This window comes from Colius striatus, chromosome 2 (genome assembly GCF_028858725.1).
Source record: "Colius striatus isolate bColStr4 chromosome 2, bColStr4.1.hap1, whole genome shotgun sequence".
Classification (NCBI taxonomy): domain Eukaryota; kingdom Metazoa; phylum Chordata; class Aves; order Coliiformes; family Coliidae; genus Colius; species Colius striatus.
In genome coordinates this window covers 89546627-89566236 of record NC_084760.1, presented here as the reverse complement: position 1 = coordinate 89566236, position 19610 = coordinate 89546627, and the positions used below count along the sequence as shown (strand labels likewise).

Below are 19610 nucleotides of genomic sequence, written 5' to 3'. Positions count from 1 at the left end.
GCTTCATCTATGCTTCTGACATCATCTATGATACACTCCTGAAAACTGCTGATTTTAGTAAGTCAATTAGCTGTTTGACAAGGATGGATTTGGCAAGTGCCAACTATAAATGCCACATGCCCTGTGCAGCCAGGATGGCTAAGTGGGGTCTGTTGTCAATCTGATTGTTACTTTGATACTGAAGGAATGAAAATATAAATACATAGTGAGAATGTTTTAGCTGGAGCTCTTATTAAAAAGCCAATCACAGCAGCAGTGAATTATTACAAAAGAGCTGGAACTGTTTCTTGTGGCTACTCTTGCACAAACGTCACGGAGTTAGTGCTGATTTGGCCTAGATAACCAGCATTGCCTGAGAGCCCAGCAAACAATGTTTTGACAGAACACCTGAGAAAATTTTTACCTCCTTTCTTCTCAGATCATTGATAAAGCAGATAAAGTCCATAAGGAAAGACATAGTAAGTGGATAATCACCATAAGGAAGGATCAGCAAGAACCGGGCATTTGAAAGCAAATGATAGGTCAAGAAGAAAGCCAAAGAAACAAAAGATGACCAGCAGTATTAGCACATTCAGATTTTGTTTTGGACCTCTCTAATGGTACATCCACACAAAGCACAGCCATGCTTTCTGTGCAGTTTCTAAAACTACAGACAAATGTGTCCAAATACCAGATGGTAGAGCTCAACACTTTGTGGTTGCAAGAATGTAGAACATAGGGTGAGGAATGCAAAATAAAACTCAGATATCATGTCATAATCAAAGTAAGGCTTTCCAAAGCACCGAGGGCTGGACAGTGAAAAGAAAAGGTACAGGTAAATTAGTGTGCACTAATTAAGGACAGGGCATCACTAGTAGCACTTTAAATTGACCTGCTGGTACCAAGAATGAATAAGAGGGTCTCATAGGAGAAGAATGCAGAGAAAGGGAAGACTGACAGCAATGGTGACAGAAATATGGTTACATGAAGTAGCTCTAACCATACTTAATGCTTCTTTTGTAAAGCACATAAGTAACCAAGATACTTTTGCCTGCCTCCCTGGTCATTATCAGTCAGTTTACTACAACATAGAACCGAGAATGATTTGTCATATTGACCGTGAAGGAAGAGAAAGAAAGTGAAGATATTAAAGGTCAGCTATGGAAAGGTACCTATATTAAAAGATTAGAGACTTGAAATAAAATGTAAAAAGTGTTGAGGGATAAGGTGGTACATATGTAAAAAAAAGAGTTTGTTCCTTAGTTTTCCTCTGGCCGTATTGAATATGACTGTTAAATTCTCTGTATAATTAAAAGAGATAGGAGCATTCATACATTTTGTTTCTAACCGATATGATCTTTTTTTGTCAGTGATCTGAATGAGATTGTGCTATAGTTTTTAATTTAGCAGATTAAGAAGAAGCACAATTAAAATATCATGAAAGAGATAATAATCTAAACCTCCGTTTTGGTTTTTTTTCCCTGCCAAGTTGATAACAAGAGCTGGTATGTGTAACAATTACCTCCACTACTGTAAATTTACTCTAGTTTGTGGGCTGAAGTGTTAATAAATACCTTGCAGTATTCCAGAGGGAGAAGCTTTCCATCTAATTAATAAAACTGGGAAGAATACCCAGGACACTGAACCATATCTTTCTTATTAGTGTTGGCTTCTACAAAGGAGAATCCCTGAATCTCAACACATTAGTAAATGTCATACTCCTGGGTTGCACAGAGACCTCTTGAAAAACTGCTGATTTGCTGTGGAAAAAAATCACCATAGGCTTCAGAAACAATTCAGCTAGGGAATACCAAGTGTAGAAAATCAGTGTAAGGCATGGCATGCATTGTAGCAGCTAAGATTTGTGCCACATTTGGTGAATCTTGAAAGAGAAAACAAACAATTATACCCCCATTTCCCTTCTATTTTTGATCTGCACTTTTGCTAATATCTGTCTTTATGTCCAAGTACAGGCTTACTGCGTTTAGGTTTTTTAGAGACTTAGCAAAAACCTCTCCTGTTTCTCTAAAACAGGTTTCTTAGAAACGCATATATAACCTGCATCTAACTGTTCATTAAATTGGTAGGAGTTAAAAGGGTCACTTGAAGAAGGAATATGTTTTAAGCCCAATACTGAAGTGAAAAGATATGTATTTTATATGTATAAAAATTAGTATTATATATAAAACAAATAGTACTAATTCCCCTGTCCTTTAAGGTAATCCATATTTGTCAGAAATACAGTTTGTCTTACTATGCCTGAGCCAGTTCTGCTTCCAGACAGTTTGTAATAAACAACAAATTAACAGCCTAACTTTCTGACCAGCATATAATTCTTTGCTGAATTAAAATTATAGAGGTAATCTTACATTATGGAATACTGATATGCATTTCCTGACAGATTGGACATAGACAAGAGACATGGACAATAGAGTAAAAGTACATGCAGTTCTTTTGTAGAATAAAAATTGTAGGGTGGTACATGTGTGTTTTCTCACATTATTATAATTATTTTTGTTAGAATGATGTGGCAAACTGGTATTACTACCTCCAGTAGAAATAGAAATAACATCTTTGCAATTTCTTCTGACTTGAAGTTTTTACACTGAAAAATGCTCCTACTGGGTTTATTTGTATCTGCTTTTTATCCTGCTGATATGTGTGAGTGGGAGGATAAAAAGAGATAAAGCTACGGAGCTTATCCATGGGTTGATGCTAATTTGGCTAAATATGAGTCAACTGGATGGGAAGTACAGGAGGTAAAAGATCTGTCGGTTTTTTATCTACATCCAGTCCTCTCAGTTTTCATAGTCCATACTTTAGCTGAGGCCTTCACTGAATTCCAGTAATTTATTAGAGCATAAGGAAGGAATTTAAAATTCTATCCAGGAATCAGAGTCTAACAATGGCTTTATAGTTTAGTATTCTTGATGTACTGTATATGCTTAAACCTTGCAGCTTGGGTTTTTGGGTTTTTTTTCCCCATTAAGAATGTTTATGATGCTCCCACATACACTACAAGGAATAGATCAATTCATACCATGGTCAGTGAATACCCACCACACGGTGCAGTTTCAATAAAACACATTAACAGCAGATACTGGTCCTTAAAAGACCACAGATCAAGCATACTCAGCATTATGCTGGAAGAACTTGAATCACGCGTTCGCTTGCCTGTCTTTGGTGGCAGCTTTGTTGACCAGTGACCCTTTGGGACTGTGGTCCCTGTTTCAGGAAATACCTCTTTGATCTGACCTGGGTGATAACATTATTATTTTGTCCTTCAGAAAGACAGTGCTTTATATTAAAAAAACCTTACGTCTTTAATAAGCAAAGAATACAAGTTAATAAGCAGATGATCCTTATTCATTTTGGTAGCTTTTAAATTACCTTGAGTACAAATGCATATGTACACAGACTTATGCAAGCACACACTTACACCTGTCTGCTTTTATGTGTATGATAACACCGTGGCTCATCCGTCTCCATTATTTTTGTCTTTCTACTTTAGCAGCTCTAGAGCGAGAGCTCAATTGCTGTGATTTTGAAATTCTTTGCCTGGGGCACATCTCTCTAAGCTCTTCTGTTCTGAACTCTAATTGTAGAAGTAGACTCCAAACACTTGGAAGAAAGGCAGATGAAATTATGAGGCTTTACTTTTTAGGAAACTAGGAACTGGAACTAGGTCATCAACATGTACTCTGCTGTCTTCTGCGATGATTAGTCTTGAGGGAAGAGATTGAGGCCCCACAGTGGGCAGAAGCCTAAGGAAAAGTTTTTCTAATTCCTTATGCTCAGCTATTAGGCTAAATAAAGAAGAAAAATGTCTTTATCCTTTTAATTTAAATTTGAAGTATTATACCTGGAGCTATTCTGGCTGTCCATGTAAGCATCAGTTTCCTCTCTGAGTTCTTGGCTTCACTGACATCCTTTGGTAAGGAGTTCCCCAGACCAAGTACTCTGTGAATGACGCTTCCCTCCTTCCTTCCATTTTGAATTTCCTGCATTTCACTGTGGCACTTAGTCTGTGTAATGAGTCAGAGAGAACAAGAGCTTTAGACTTATTTTTTGTAATTCATATATACTTCTACTGCATTATCTCATGCGTCACTATTTTAAGGAAAACAATTCCTGCTTTCTGAACCTCTTTTCATAAAAAGTTTTCTCAGGTATGTTGTTTGGCTTTATTTTCTCTGAACTTCCTCTAAATCTCTCATATTTTCTTTGTTTTCTGTCTGAGCCATTCTGTTGCTAACGTTAGAAATCGCAAAGTACTGTTGATATTTTCTTTTTAACTTTTCTTGTCTTCTGAGGTGTTTTTAACCTCAGCCCATGAGCATGACATCAGCGTCACAACTAACTGTGGGCCACTGGAAGGAGTACTAATAGATGCAGTTTTCAAGCTAATGTTTTCACACTCTTCCCTAGACTCTTTTCAGAGTTGGTCAGGATGCTGCAGCTCTCCATCACTTTTTCTCACCTAGAGATCGTTTAGTGAGCCTTGTCTCACTCTGGAGGGACTAACAATACATACTTGGAAGGCCTTCTGTCTTAAATTAAAGAGGGCATCAATGAAGGTCACCTCCATAAAATATATTCTGGTGGTGCAAGTATCAAGATCATATATAATCCTCTTGTTCCTTTAACTTGCACTGAATTTCAAGAAGTATCTTCATTTTCAAACTGAAAATAAAATAATGTCGAACAGTGTTGCATGAAATTGCATCTCCAGTGCTGCCTCCAGTGAAAGCTTATCATCTAACTTCACCTCTGTGCACCTACTCAGGATAATGCATTTAGAAATCAGTGATGTTTTGTTTCTTTCAGTCTCAGAAGCAAGTGACCTGGATTCACTTTTAAGAATACAATTTGCAAACTTGTTGACAAGGATTCTGCATTTGGAGTTCTGCATTCTGAGTTGATTTGTCCATATAAATCCCCTTTGTCAAATTTAATAGATGGATAAAGTGACCGCTTTCCTTCCATATAAAAATGAACAATCCTTAAAAATACATAATTGTTTTGAGAAGTATTGAGAGGATTTTACATCTCTAAGAAACCAAATTCCAAACTGACTAAGAGAGAAGGTTGCCTTTCTGCAAGCCGCCAGCTTTCCCAAGTGTCTCATCCTCTCCCCTCTGTCATCCTGAGGCAATGTGCCTGCATTTGTGTGTAGATTTATAGTTTATCTTTATCTATGGCTTCATCTGTAGGTAGCTATTATAGCCGCCTTGCCTGGATATTGTTTGGGCCTGATAGATCTGTCTGTAGTTCATCAAAGGGGAGCTGAGTGGCTAAAAGCCATTGGGTCCAGCTGAGGATGAAATACGAGCCATCAGCCTTGGTAATGGCTGTAAAATTTCATAATTACACGGCCTTTATTACATTGCATAATGATCCTGAAGCAGTATGGAACAATTAATTAAGATTTTCAACCGTAGCTCTTTCAGAAATTAAAAGGTGCTAGTGGCTGAGAAATGGGGAAGTGTCTTGTCCTAAAAGCATTAGGGATGCTTAAGAAGTACTTCCTGGGTACTTTAAAAAAAGAAAAAAGGGAAGAAAAAGAAGTGAAGAAAAAAGACAAGAAAAAGAAGATCAACTAGTTAAGCAGCTAATATCAGAGTAACGTTTTTGTACTTTACTGCTAATTCTTAATTTCAAAGCTGGTTCTAAAACTCCTGCAATAGGCACTGTCATAAAGCTATTCCTTTTCTGTTCTGTAAAAATTTTCATGCCTTTTTCCCCCCATGTTCTGTTATAGCCATTTGTCACATTTATGGAAGTTGAGCTCTGCACATTATTAAATAAATGCATGCCATGACTTAGGAGGTTCACTTAGCTGCATATTGGGGAGTACTGACCAAGGATTTTCCCTTACACACTTTCTCATGTCTGAGGCCATTGAAATTCTTTGAAATTCTCCAAAGTTTGACTGACATCCCCGAGGAAGACTTTTTTTTCTTTACTGTTTTGATATTTTTCTTCCTTCCTTTTCTTCTTTGTAAATGCAGCATGTCAGATGTAATATAATATTTTCCATGAGATTGACCTCAGACCTGATAAGAAATAATTAGATTCCTAAGGTGCTGCAAAAGTGTCTCACGAGTTTTTGATGCACATACTGAAAGAAAAAGTGTTTATATGTGTGCAAGGAATTTGAAGGGAGGAACAGGAGGCCTGAACCTATGCATGTACGCATTACCTGTTGTGATCAGTTGCTGGCTGTAGTTCTGAAGACCAGCTAATTGTGATCCAGATGGGGCGTGGAGTATTCAGTGGTAGTAAAATGGAGGAAAGACAGCAAAAATAACCCTGATGATCTCCACACACTGTCAAAACTTTCAGGTCTTAAGGGAAGGAACCTCTGATTCACTGCATGCTTTCCCCACTCCACCCCCAAACTATTTTGATTCATACAAACTCTTGATATAACTCTTAGATGGGATGAGCATTGAGTATTATTGTTTTCAAATTGACTGGTCATCATGTAAGGTCCTATCAGTCTAAATATTTTATGAGAGGCTAAGGTATCCCTGAGGTATCTCTAATAATAAACTTTCTGCCGAAAATTTAGAAAGGATTATGTGTTTCAAGGAGGAGCTGGCTGCTTGAAGTAAAATCTCTTGTTGAGTCATTTATTCCCTTAATAGGAATTTTCTGATCCGCTGTCATTCTTGTTCACACACTGGGTGTCACTGCCTCTAAAACACTTGTCATTCTTTAATGGAAACAAAATAGTCATTGCAGTCAGAGCCGCAATGTCATTCCACTACCCCTTGCTGCGTCGGCAATAGTGAAAATGACAGAGCGGCTCTCAGTAGGGGTAATTAAAATGTAAATATTGATATTTTATTATTTGAAATTACTTTCCAGTGCGACATTTAATATCTCTCCATCTGTGCGGCTCTGTTTAGCGGTCACTTTAGTGCAGCTCTGGGATGCCAAGCGTCGGCTTGATCCCCGTTATGTCAAAATGCTTGTTGCTGCTTAATTTTGATATCTAATTAAGTGGAAAAGTACAGTCCACACTGTAATCCATGGCATCTTAACCAGCTGCTTGGGTATATTTAGAATTAATCTCCACTATGGAATCATCCTAATGTATGCAATTAAGAGTCTGCCTATGGCTAATTAGGTGTATTAGAATCAGGCAGCTTCCTTTTTTTTTTTTTTTCCCTTTCCTTTTTCTCTCTCCTTTTTTTTTTTTTCCTGTGTGTGAACTGTTGTAGACTTAAGACACAGCCTCCAGAGATTATCTTAATGGTACTTGTACACGCAAATAGGTAAACTAGACATTACGCATTCATGTAAGAGAGTATGTGTGACTCTCCCAAAACGAGGGAGACGGTTTTAAACATGATTTGAATTTTTTGACATCTGCTACACGTCAACTAACCAGTAGAAAAGTTTTAAGAAGAAGGAAAGGAAGAAGGAAAACTTGTTGGAGAGGATTCTTAGATGTTGTTTTCCTGCAAGAAGGTGAAATGGTATATTTAAGCAAAATTTTGCAAGCTGAAGTTTTTGGTTTGGCTATGGAAAGAGAATTCAGCGAGATCAGCACATCCAGGGTTAACAGATGCATATATTGGATGGTAAGCATCGTTGTCTCTGTATGCTAATCCATTGCGGTACTGGATTCTTATTATTAACATGATTAGGGAATTCCTCAAAACCTGACTTTGCCTGATGGAGAGACGGAGGGAGCAGAGATTGCCACAGCTCTCAGTGAGAAAATGACTGTTGGCTTCCCCAGGGGAGCAAAAGGCAAACAGCAATGACCCAACAGTCTTTGAGGAAAAATGCTCTCAAAGCAGACCCATAGAGGTTATTAATAAAAGGCAGCATGAATTAAATGCACAAAAAATCCTCCTTTCTGTGAAAAAAAAAAACCCCAAAACCATAAATCCTGATATTTTATAATCCAACAAACTTGGGTTTGAAGCCTCATGTGCACCAGGCTGAAGAAGCTTTGAACTCTGAATTTCTTGATATTCCCACTTTGTGTATGCAACTGTTAGGAGGCTGATGTGTACAAAACTTCAAGCAAGCGCTACCTGAGCTAACACTCATAGTTGTTACTAGCTTAGGGAGGTTCCTCTTTCAAGCTTGTGTTCTTTTTTTTTAAAAAAAGTGTTTAGTGTTTTTGTTTGTTTGTTTTTTTAAAAAAGGAAAAGAGTGGTCTCTTTTTGTTAAAGCGTATGTAACTGTAGTATCATTTATGCTAGTGGAACTCTTTGAATGATCTAGATAGGGCATATCACACACATGACTGTTTAAGCTGAACTATGTCACTGTTTTCTGAGTTGGACTTCGAGAAAATCATAGAATCACAGAATGGTAGGGGTTGGAAGGGACCTTTAGAGATCATCTAGTCCAACCCTCCTGCAGAAAGAGGTCCACCTACATCCTTATTCGAGATACTGGTTTTCATCTACAGTCACTTTACTATTGACAGAGTGTAATTTTCATTTTGTCATCCACAAATCTGTCTTTAGTGTACCCATACCCAAACACATATGTCCACAACAGATTGAAGGAAAACTTGTGTGATATCAATATTTACATTGAAGATATGATTGGTCTCTTTTTTATATAGACTCAGTTAAAGAAAGCAATCAGGATCATAAATATAATTTGCTTCGTTTTCTCCCATGCAGATATCTCAGTACACAGACGATACCTGAAAACATGCCAAACATTTAAAAAAAACAGATTTCATAAAAAAATGTTACACCCTAGATGCAGACTCTTCAAGTCTATGGGCAAAGACAGTTTTAGGAGCATACCATGTCGTGGCCTCTGCTCTCTTTTAATAACAGCATGAGTCTATAGTCTGACCGAACCATATTCAAACGTTACAATTTAAAGAACTGCAAGAGATAACTTTAAATAAGTAGATCAGATCACATGTGTAGTTCATTAGAAGGATCACCCTCAGGAATCTGCAAGTGCATAGACCTTAAGAAAACCTGCAGCTGTATTGGACCATATTGGACTACTAGTCTGAATTTGAAAACTTTTTCATTTTTCATTTTCAAAACCTCACTGCAGAGACAGTAATACATGCGGAATGCCAACTGTCTAACATACCAGAAAAAAAAAGCAATCAGTTTACTACTTATCAGGTCATCTAGTGATCAGTCAAACATAAGTGTTTGGCCTGGCTTCTTTTTAATATAAGATTGTTATGAGTTTGCAGTTAAGGTACTTAAAATTCTGGAAGTTCTAGTAGTCAAACCATCCCAAAGGGAAAATCAAGTATGAAATCTCTTTAACTCTGCTATCTTATAGTTTCCTTTTTCTCAGTGAATACTGAAATAACAAGGTATGAAATTAAAATTAATGGAAATAAAGAGTACAGTGCTTCAAACAATACATTTCCTGAAATATCGATATAAAATACTCCATACATGGAGGTCTTACCAAATCTGTTCTGAAGCAAGGATAACTCTCCAGTTTTTTTCATCTTTAATGTTTCACTTTAGAGTGTTAGTAACTGAAGGTGGTTAGGTGAAGTCAAAGAGATGTTCTCAATCACACTCACATTTTCCAGCTCCTTTCTCTACCTATTGCTAAAGAAGCAGCTGACAGGAATGTTTGGGTAGGTAGAGAGGGGAGTCTCTGATTGAAGTACTGAAATCAGTTTGAACTATGTATCTCACTATATGCATCTTACCCTGGGAAGAAATGACAAGGTTAAGTTGCGCCTGTTTAGAGTTATCATGTAAGGTTTCACTGAGTAAAAATCAAACCAGAAATATTTCTAACCGATATTTAAATTACATTAACACCTTTTTGTATAGCTTGAGTGAAAGGTCAGGCTAGACAAGCAGCATCTTCACTGTTTGTAAATGTCTAATTTACTGCTTTTAAATTGCTGTGAACTTCACTGACTTAGTGCTGCTGAATAAATCCAGTGTTGCAAATACTTCTGACAAGAGAGTATTTGCTTAGTGAGAATCCATTGTTCGTAAGGGATTGAAAGGGACATGCAGTGTGAATGCATTTTTTATTGCCCTGCTGTTGTTTCAATGAGATGAAAGTTGTGATAAAAGCCTGGGGTTTCTTAGTGCTCTGCGTAGTATTTCCCGTCTTACCTGTTAGTGACAAATTGCTTATCATAGGCATTTTTTCCATGTTAAAAATATATTCTATATATATATATATATATATATATATTTTATAAGAACTTGGACAGCAAGAGTTAGGAATGCAAACACACTTAGATAAAACCCGAGAAAGTATGCAGGCTTGACTGGAGACATCCCAGCACTCTCCAGATGCATTTTGCTTTTTGTACTCCAGTCAGAGTTAATTCGTGGGCACCTCTGTGTGTGCAATCTGATCTTCCCTCTTCCCTGGCTGCACAGCTAACAGATGGCAGTCACAACTCATAGCTCACAGCAGAGCCCCTGCTTGGTGCTGCTTTTGCAGTGCTCTGCTATAGGAGGGCAGGAGGAGATACTACATAGCAAAGCATCTCTTGGAAAAGATGCTGGGTTTGCTATGCAAAAGTTGTTGGATTAAACTAATTTCTAAACATATCTTCAATTGTAGCACATCGCTTCTAAAGAGCTTGGAAGCTCAGTCCAGCAAATAATCTAAGTTGAGCCTTTGTCTATATTTCAGATCAGTTGTAGTTTGTGCTGTGGGACTTGATTTGTGATTTTCAAGTTTGGGCAAATAATGTGTGCTGTTCATTTTGTGAACTGACACCTTTAACGTGAAAATCCTCAGTAGTACTTAAATTTCAGCTTGATCTGACATCACGTGCTGTTATTAGCCCTATGACCAGAGGCTCCCTGAGTAAATGGGTATGGGAAAAAAAAAAAAGAAATAATCAGTTCACCCTAACATAATAAGTTGTATCTGTTTCTGTTCCAGATTTCACCAAATTTCATCCATAATCTGTGAAATATGTTTGGTGATTAGTGAGAGCTCTCTCCTTCTGTTTAATGGCTTTCATAACAGCTGAAATGCTTGTGGGTCTTGATACATATTTTTAGACTATTTTGAAATGCAATTATATTTGGGGTTTTTTTCCTGCATTAATATAATAAAAGAATCTTTTAATTCACATCTGTGTGAGAGATTCAGCTCTAGGTGTACCCTAAAAAACTGAATCATACCACCCTCTTCCTCGCATTTCTGAGAGACTAATATTAATTGGCAGTCAGACTATGAAAGTTTCCTTCAGCAAATACTGTGATCATGTCTAGAAAACATTATGTAGCCTTAGCAGAAATGTTACTGCTGAAATATCCCTGGCCTTTGTTTACATCCCTAGGAGCCAGCTGAAGTTGTATGATGGATCCGGACAAGCTGAGTGTGTGCCAGGAAGGGAGAGGAGAGCAGAGTGACAGCTGTATGTCTGAGAGCAGACTGGACCTGAGTCTGATCTTGGAATGGAATGGAGTTTCTTTACATTCATTCCTGTGCAGCTGGGAGAAGCCTTTGGCCCACTCTTTGTCATTTGGCCATGGGCCCACGGACTTAATAAATAAAATAATCTGGGCTGAAAGAAAAGTTTTTTTAAAATGTGCTTAGAATATTGTTTTCCTCTTTTGGCAGGGGCGACTATACATCATTTTTTGAAATAAGGAAATTGCGTTGGAAGCATCAGTACCCATAAAACATTTAGAAGGAAGTTAATCTATCAAAATTAAGTGTAAATAATTTAACTCTGATATTTCAGCTGTGTAAATATATTGAATCTGCAACACGCTAGTGAACATGTCATTGTCAAGCACAGCTTTGATTATACAAAATGTAAATGAAGACATTTGAAGTATAAACCTAGGCAAGCAAGAGGAATATTTTACTTATTACAGTAAAAATCACAGAAACGACAAGTAAAATAACAGGGAGGTGATTATCAGAAAAAGTGAGCAACTCCCAGATTTGCCAGGAATTTCATACCTGGTGTCATCAAATATTCAGATTTCAAAACACATAACAGAGAGAAAGGGAAGTTCATTCCCTGCAGAGTGAAATAAACTAAGATGCAAGTCAGCCTGATTTAGGCATCGCATCAAGTGATTAAGGCTGAAAATAACGGTAAGGATAAGTCCAGCCACTGTCTTTTTTTGTCCAATAGGTCTCGGAGTACTGTGTGCAAGGCACAGATCTTACTTTGGCACTTGACCATCTGCAGCTGCTTCGCTCTAGCCCCTAGTGAGTTAGTGTCCATGAAGTCCATCTTAATGAAGTAGAGGAAAGAGTCTTCAGGAATATAAAAGATTTACCCTGCTTAGCATGGAGCTGTGTGCAATGTGAAATAGAGAGCAAGCGGTGCATGTGCTGATATTTGAAAAGATCTGTGGTTTAAACAGCCTCCTCTAAGAGGTTGTGAACTGTGTTTGGAGCTGGCTTGGAGTGCTGAGCACCTCAGAGCGTGGTCAACTCGCTGCTGGTTGTTCCTGTAATAAAAATGCTAAGGCCTTTTTACCTATTTATTTCTGCTTCCTTTGAGCTTTGAGTTTACTGATATGTGAAAGGGGGAAATAAACCCCGACCCACAAGCATATGTTTGGTTGCTCAATCAACCTTTTCTCAATCCACACTCAGTGATCTCAGTGAGTCATTACGGCATAATTATAATTTGAGTGTGACACGCTGTTGGTAGAAAAGTATCTATTTTTAGCTGAAGAAACACTACAGTCACTGAAAGGAAGAGAAAGAAAGAAAAAAAGGAAGGAAGAAAATCTGCAACCAGCAAATCAATGCTATTGTTAACTGATATTACGAGACACCCCGTAGATTTACAGTGCTTGCATGCAGCTACATAAAAACCGCACTGACAAGAATGCCTACCAGGGGTTAAATTCATATGCCTGTGCTGCAGCCTACTTCTGTCAACACTCAGCTCAGAAAATAAACATTTATGCCTTCTGAAATGAAAGTGTATTTTTGAAGACTAGCCGTCAGATATTTTTTGCCCTTCACACTTTCAAATGCTTAGCCTTTTTTGTAAGTTGACTGCAAAGTGCATCAGTTTTCGAGGCAAAAGGGGGAAAAAAAAATCTTGACAAGTGCCCATGGCATCATTGTCAAGCACACGAGCGTCTCGTAGAAGATGGCAGGAGGGTTGGCACAAAACATGCTTCCTTCAAGCTTCTTACCTCAGGGGTACCTGACTCTTGAGAAGCCTTTCAATCCTTCCAAATGACGTTATTGCAAACTGTCATCTGGTTTATTTGGAGTGCGCTGTATCGCAGATAAACATGCTATTTAACTGCAGGTCAAGGTACAGAGTCGTTCTTCTAGCAAATGCCTGAGATACATTAAGTGGCATTGACTTGGGGAGGGAGATGGAGAGAGATCAGAGTTGTCACCAATATGGTACACGCTAAAGGGAAAAAAGGTACACAACATTGCATTTTAAAAAGCCATTATGCAGTTCTACATTTAAAACGTTGGCCTGCGAGACTCTTAAGGATTAAGGACCCACACAATGCACGACAAAAGTTCAAACCCACACCATCACGCAGCATCTCAGGGTGCTGTGATGGGGGAAGCTAGCACAAGTCCAGAAATCTGGAAGTGTATTTCATTTAATTTGGAGACTTTTTGTAGAATAGTTACATTTTAAAGTAGAAACTGTCCACTTGTCACAGAAGGTGATTGATTGAGGGATTCTTGTAACAAAAGCTCACAGAGTCAGCACAGTTTGGCATGAAATAAGTATAACCTCTTCCAAACAATTAAAAACAAACCGCTGCATGTAAATACATATGTCTGTGTAATCCATTCTTTGAACTATGACTAGCTGAACGTCTTTTAAAACGGCATTGGTGTGATGCAAAAGACACGCTGGATGCTTCCACATTTTCTGAAAAATCAAAACAAAACAAAAATGGATGAATTGCAACTTGATGCAGCTTTACATTCCCATGAGGGATGCCTGTAAGTTAAAACACGCTTTCACTGAGCAGGCTTTCAAGGGAAAGTTACTTTGATCAGGAAGAAAACAATAGTGTTTATTTGATTTATTATTGGAGAGCAGAACAGTGAGATTTATATTTGCCAGTTTTTCTATAATGTAAAAAAAATCTTTTTATTTTTTATATGTCATATAAAAACAATTAGTATCCTTACAGCACCAGAAGACAGATTTTTTTCAACAGTGCACTACAGTAAATTATAGACAACATCCCATTTTTCCCCCCTTACAGGGCATATGTAATTTCCTTCGACTGTGGTATGTAATAAATGTTATTGAAACATAGCATCCTCTGTTTATTTGTTTAAAAAAAAGGCAAAGCTGTACTAAAATAGATAAGTAAATAAAAGAAGGAAGTTGCGAGCTTTCAGAAGAAAAAAAAAAGCACAGAAATTGCATTTTAAACTTTTTAAAATGGAAACTGATTTTATTGCTTTTTGCTTAATTAAACTCCTCAGAAGTGTGTGAAACATTGTTATACCTGAAAAATTGTTAATTTGTAAATCACAGGGACAAAAGGGCTTCACTGCAACTTTAAAGTTTCTATGCACGTAAATGTCAATAGAGTGCCTTCTCCATCATCAGCACTAAATTCACATTGATGCCTCTTTTCTTCTCTGTATTGATCCTTCCATGAGAACGTAGATTTGTATCTGTTAATTAATGCGTCCTGAAACAGCGTTTGTATTAATCAGGCAGATAAGAAAAATTGGATGCCTGCACCCTCATGACAACCGTAAAAGTGCTGGCCCTGATAAAATCATGGATGGACCTCAATAAAAAAGTTCCTCCTTCCACTCAATAAACTAATCATCCTGCTTTTAATTATTCGGCAGAAAGATGTGTGGAGATTGGAGAATGTGTAAATCTATTTACTAACAGCAGTGTCTGGGAGGGAGAATGGGGCTGTCACAGGACGGTGCTGCAGGCTACGTTCTCTGTCCATCTGCTACTGCAGAAAAACTGGTTCTTGAAAGACGGGAAAGGAACAGAAATGTTTAAGCTAATTGAAATCATGAATTCCTCCCTATAACCTTACAAATGCTTATTTCTTCTCCATTTCCCTCTTATTTATTTTAATCACGGATCTCTTGTTTTCCATTGTCACCTCTTCAAGGGTTTCCGTTCGTTGGCTCAGTTTTTTGTTGGTTTTTTTTTTTGAAGGCAGAGAGCTACAGTTCTATCACAAGACTCAAAAGACAGTAAGACAAAATGAAAACAAAGAGAAGAAGAAAAATGAGAAAGAGAGCATGCAGTCAGTTTTATGTTTCATTTTTTATGGATGCCTGGTGTTTGGATGTGGGGTTTTCTTTTTTTATTGTATTCGTTTTGCTGCTTAGTGCGTATAGAGAAATATGTTTAAGTGTAATTGAACACCAAAAAGAATGTCCTTACAGCGGGAACTCTGTCAAAGGACATGTAAGCAGCTCCATAAACAACTAAATGAAAGCTTCAGACATGTCTTAAGACCCTTTAAGAAAAGCTTGACTAATCCCCTTTGATGATTTTATTAAGTACTTGTGGTTGTTGGTGCCAACTGGCAAACCACTGTGTTTCACTGACAGGCCAGGAAAATCACTTCCTCACCCATGTTGTTTTGTAGCTCTTAATGTGATTGGGATATTAGCAGTTTGATATAATAAATTAACAGTTACTGTCAACAACAGCCTGAAAAAGTAAGACAAGATATTTGCCTGTAGTTATCTCATTAGGAAAGACAGCTGGGGGGCGGGGGGGAAGGCAAAAGATAAATTAATTAAAAGACATTTCTTATATTTTTGGTTGCCCTCAGAAAAAGGATGCTGTGACTACTTAAAAGTTGGTACTTTAATATGTCACTGTTGTTTCAACAAGTGTAGTAGCGTGAAGAATCGTGACAAGAGTAATTAGTATCTTTTCGGAGAAGGGTAGGTGATAATTCTTTTTCCCCCTGAGGTTAAAGTTCAAAGAGAATTCTTCTCTTTCTGGTAATCACCTTAATTCTACTAGAACATCAAGTCTTCCCTTTTAATTTTTTTTTATTTATTTTTATTTTTTTCCTTTTTTTCTTCTTCCCTAAATTATCCCTCTTGGTTTATGGTAGTGATGCCTAGATTTGTCACATCCCCGTTTCACATCGTCAGATTTTAGAACTAAACATGAGTATTTCAGAGCAAGGATGACATCATACAAATCACAGAATGTTGCTGCAATACTCCCCAAATTAATATGATTCTGTGAGAAAGGTCCTGCAAATCGCAACTGGTTGGCAACTTTGTGTATTGATTGGAAAACATTTGATTTTACATCGATTTACTTTCCTTGCTGTCCTGTAGAGAAGAGGCACAAAAGTAGAAGGAGTATAATAAACTATGTTTTATCACAATGTATATAAAATAAATAAAAAGGAGAAGCAGATTTCTGTCAAGTCCAAACCTGCTTAATATTTTTCCTGTGTGTTTTTTTTTTTTTTTCTCTTCAGGATTCTCCACCTTGTCTTTAGCTGACCAGATGAGCCTTCTGCAGAGTGCTTGGATGGAGATTTTGATTCTTGGTGTTGTGTACCGGTCACTTTCTTTTGAGGATGAGCTCGTTTATGCTGAAGATTATATTATGGATGAAGACCAATCCAAATTGGCAGGCCTTCTTGACCTTAACAATGCCATACTGCAACTCGTGAAGAAATACAAGAGCATGAAGCTGGAGAAAGAAGAGTTTGTCACCCTCAAAGCTATAGCACTTGCTAATTCAGGTTGGCAGAGTGGCATGACAGTTGCTACATGTTTAATATGTCACCTTTCTTTTCCTTTGCCCCTCTATAATTGATTATGCATGCTTGTTTTAAACGCAGTTTTAGAATGAGAAATTGCTAATCAGACCTTAGTCTAAAAGGCAACAAACAAAACAGTGCAAACTAAGAAGAACTTTCTGGATGTAAGTAATTGTGGAATATGTTCCTAAGGAAGTGGAAAATACTGCAGGCCAAGATCCCTCTGAAGTATATAGATGTTGTTCTTTTCAATCCATCCTGTAATCCAGACAGGTCTGAACTTTGCAATTAAAATTAACAGAAAGGATGTGTTAGAATGTGCTATAACCATTCTCCTTAAAGGCAACTACTGATTTATTCAATAGGGTGGATTCAGGATAGGGGAGGAGGGAGGAAGTTGTTAGTCTCACAAGGACTGCACCTTACTTTACGGATCCTCTGGATTTACGAGAATGCTTCTGCAAAAATTATTACCTGTGCAGCAAGGGTTAAAAATCTCAAACAATTCTTTTTCTGCACTTGAATTTAAAAGTGCTGAAGCAGTGAACGCTGTCAGATAAGTAAAAATCGTTTGTGCTTTGTTGTTTTTCCTTTTGTGTCTCCTTAATGCTTTATTGTGGTCTTAAGTCTCTTTTAGCATTTGCATAAAGTTCAGATAGATCCCTCTTTAATGACGTGCCGATCATTAGATACCTGTGTGTCAATAACATGCTCTGATGCTATGTTCCATTGACAGTCACACCGTGCCCCTCCATCTGCTTTTGTTTTGACCCTATCTTTGAACTTTATCTTGGTTGCTGGCCAGTAGTTTTCCCTTTAATTACAAGAAGGAAACTGTCAATAAAATCTGTTAAATGGGATGCAATGAGTGGCTTGAATGGGCGGATGGCTATTTGTTCAAATTCTGCAGCATTCAAGGTATTGACAGTTTGTTTTCTGGGGCCATATGTGACGATCAATCTCAGGCTGGGCTCAGCCGCGCTGAAAAATGAAAAACCAGATTGCTTTTGCTTACTTGTGGATGACGACTTGTGATTTGGCGCGGTCCTAGTGAGATGAGACCTTCTGCCCAAATTGCCCCCCTGAGAGCCAGGACGCGTGACTGTTTTTAGAAATAATTTTTTAATTGATTTTGTAATTAACAGTTCATCTACAATATTGATGCCTGAATCCTCAGATTGATAGGAGGGAAATTGTTTTCAACAATGAAGTTGTACTTTCCTATTTGTCTTTGTAATGTGATTTAGCACTCTGCATTTTTAATTGGAAATATAATTCAAAAACATGCAAAGCCAAAATGCTTATTAGTTTCTTTGTAAAATATTCTCCACCCCACCAACTTTCCCTTTAGTTTTACAATATTATATTATTTCCAGAATGAACAAAATGCTGAAATGCCTCTCAAAGATAAAAAAAATATATATTTCAAGTTGAAGATTTATTTTTAGTTTTTGACTGTTGTAAATAGACATTTGAGGATGATTTGCAGCTACAAGAAGGACTTTTCTCAAAATTGGTCGTGCTCAATGAACAGACCGAGAAATTTACCTGGAATTAGAAGTCAAAATTGAGAGATTTTAAAATTTATTCTGTAATTCAAAGACCAAAATAGAAATATTTCTATAGTTTATTTGATTAAAAACAGAAGGGGCTAGAAAATAGGGATATGGCGTTAAGCATCGCTCACACCTTTCCTCACCTGCCCCCCACTCCCTTCAGAAAAAAAGACACGCAGTGTTTAAGTTGCAATAAAAGACACTGCTTCCAAAAAAACTTTAGTCATGCATTGTGCATAGAGTGTATCAAAATCATCTGGGGCTTCATTAACTTCACTGGAAATTACAACCAGGATAATGTCAGAGATAAATACAGTTCAGCATACTAAAATTCAGGGCACATTTAAGTAAAAACATTTCCTTCGCTCATCTTAAAAGACATAAAATTGCTGGTTTAAAATGAAACTGTTCCAAGGAAGAGTTAAAAAGCAGCCCAGCCATTCAACTTCCCTTTCAACAGAATTTTTTGACTGCTGACATTCAACATTTCAGCTTCAGGTGGTACATGCAGCAGATAACAAACTTCTATCAGCTGTAGCTACCCTAACCTGTAGGTGTAAAATAGCATTTGCAGAACTGCAGCCCATCAAACAGTATCAGACCCCATGTGTTTTAATTTACAAATTAAGGTAAATTTAAAGTAAAATTAAAGGCTTTGTATTTTTTAATAGACAAAACCAGAAATAGATTGTTTTCACATAACTATGAATTTGATTCATATAAATGCAGCTGTATCTGAAAAAAAAACAGAAAGAAAACACCATTATAAAATTAGTCAGCAATTCACATTTTCACATGGTTTTTTGATACGTCTGCTTTCTTCCAAAACTTTCACTGTTTATTTTTCTGTTTTAAAATATATTAGCCTTTTTTATAGCTGTGGAGAGAATGGATGGAGTATAGTAAGAAATTGTTGGCATTTTAGACATTTTTTGCCATATCCACACTCTCCAGAAAGATTCCCAGGTTGCCTCTACTGTAAACAGTAGACAAAGATGGTTTTATAGCTCTGTATCTGTGTTAGTGATTTATGATACAGTGTCACAGTACTTTCCCTGCTGGTGTATAGAAGGAGGAAAAAGAAATTGCAGATTGTCTCCATATTGATTGTATTTGGTTTGAATAAATGCCACAAGGTTTGTTTTGGGCAGCACACCTCAGTATCGTAAACATGAAAATACCTCAGGTACTAACTTTTCTTCAGGCCTACAGAGCCTACTTGTGCAGCACTCGATCTGAGACAACCTTGCCATTTGGTTTCTAAAAGGTGGGGAAGAGGAGCCATTTTTAAGGGAGATTCTCTTGAGAGCTGTTATCAAATTTTGCAGGGTTGGCCAGTGCCACACAGCTTCTAAAATTTCCAGAAATGCAAGAGGTACCAAGC

General features: G+C 37.4%; 1 protein-coding gene across 6 annotated transcripts in view; it reads left to right on the top strand.

Annotated features, from left to right (window-relative positions):
• Window positions 1–19610, top strand: part of ESRRG (estrogen related receptor gamma) — a 389975-nt gene that overhangs the window by 358492 nt on the left and 11873 nt on the right. For all 6 annotated transcript variants that reach the window (XM_061991440.1, XM_061991442.1, XM_061991441.1 and 3 more), the window contains one exon: window positions 16383–16652. In XM_061991440.1, coding sequence (XP_061847424.1) covers window positions 16383–16652 — 270 coding nt within the window. The remainder of the gene's footprint in view (window positions 1–16382; window positions 16653–19610) is intronic.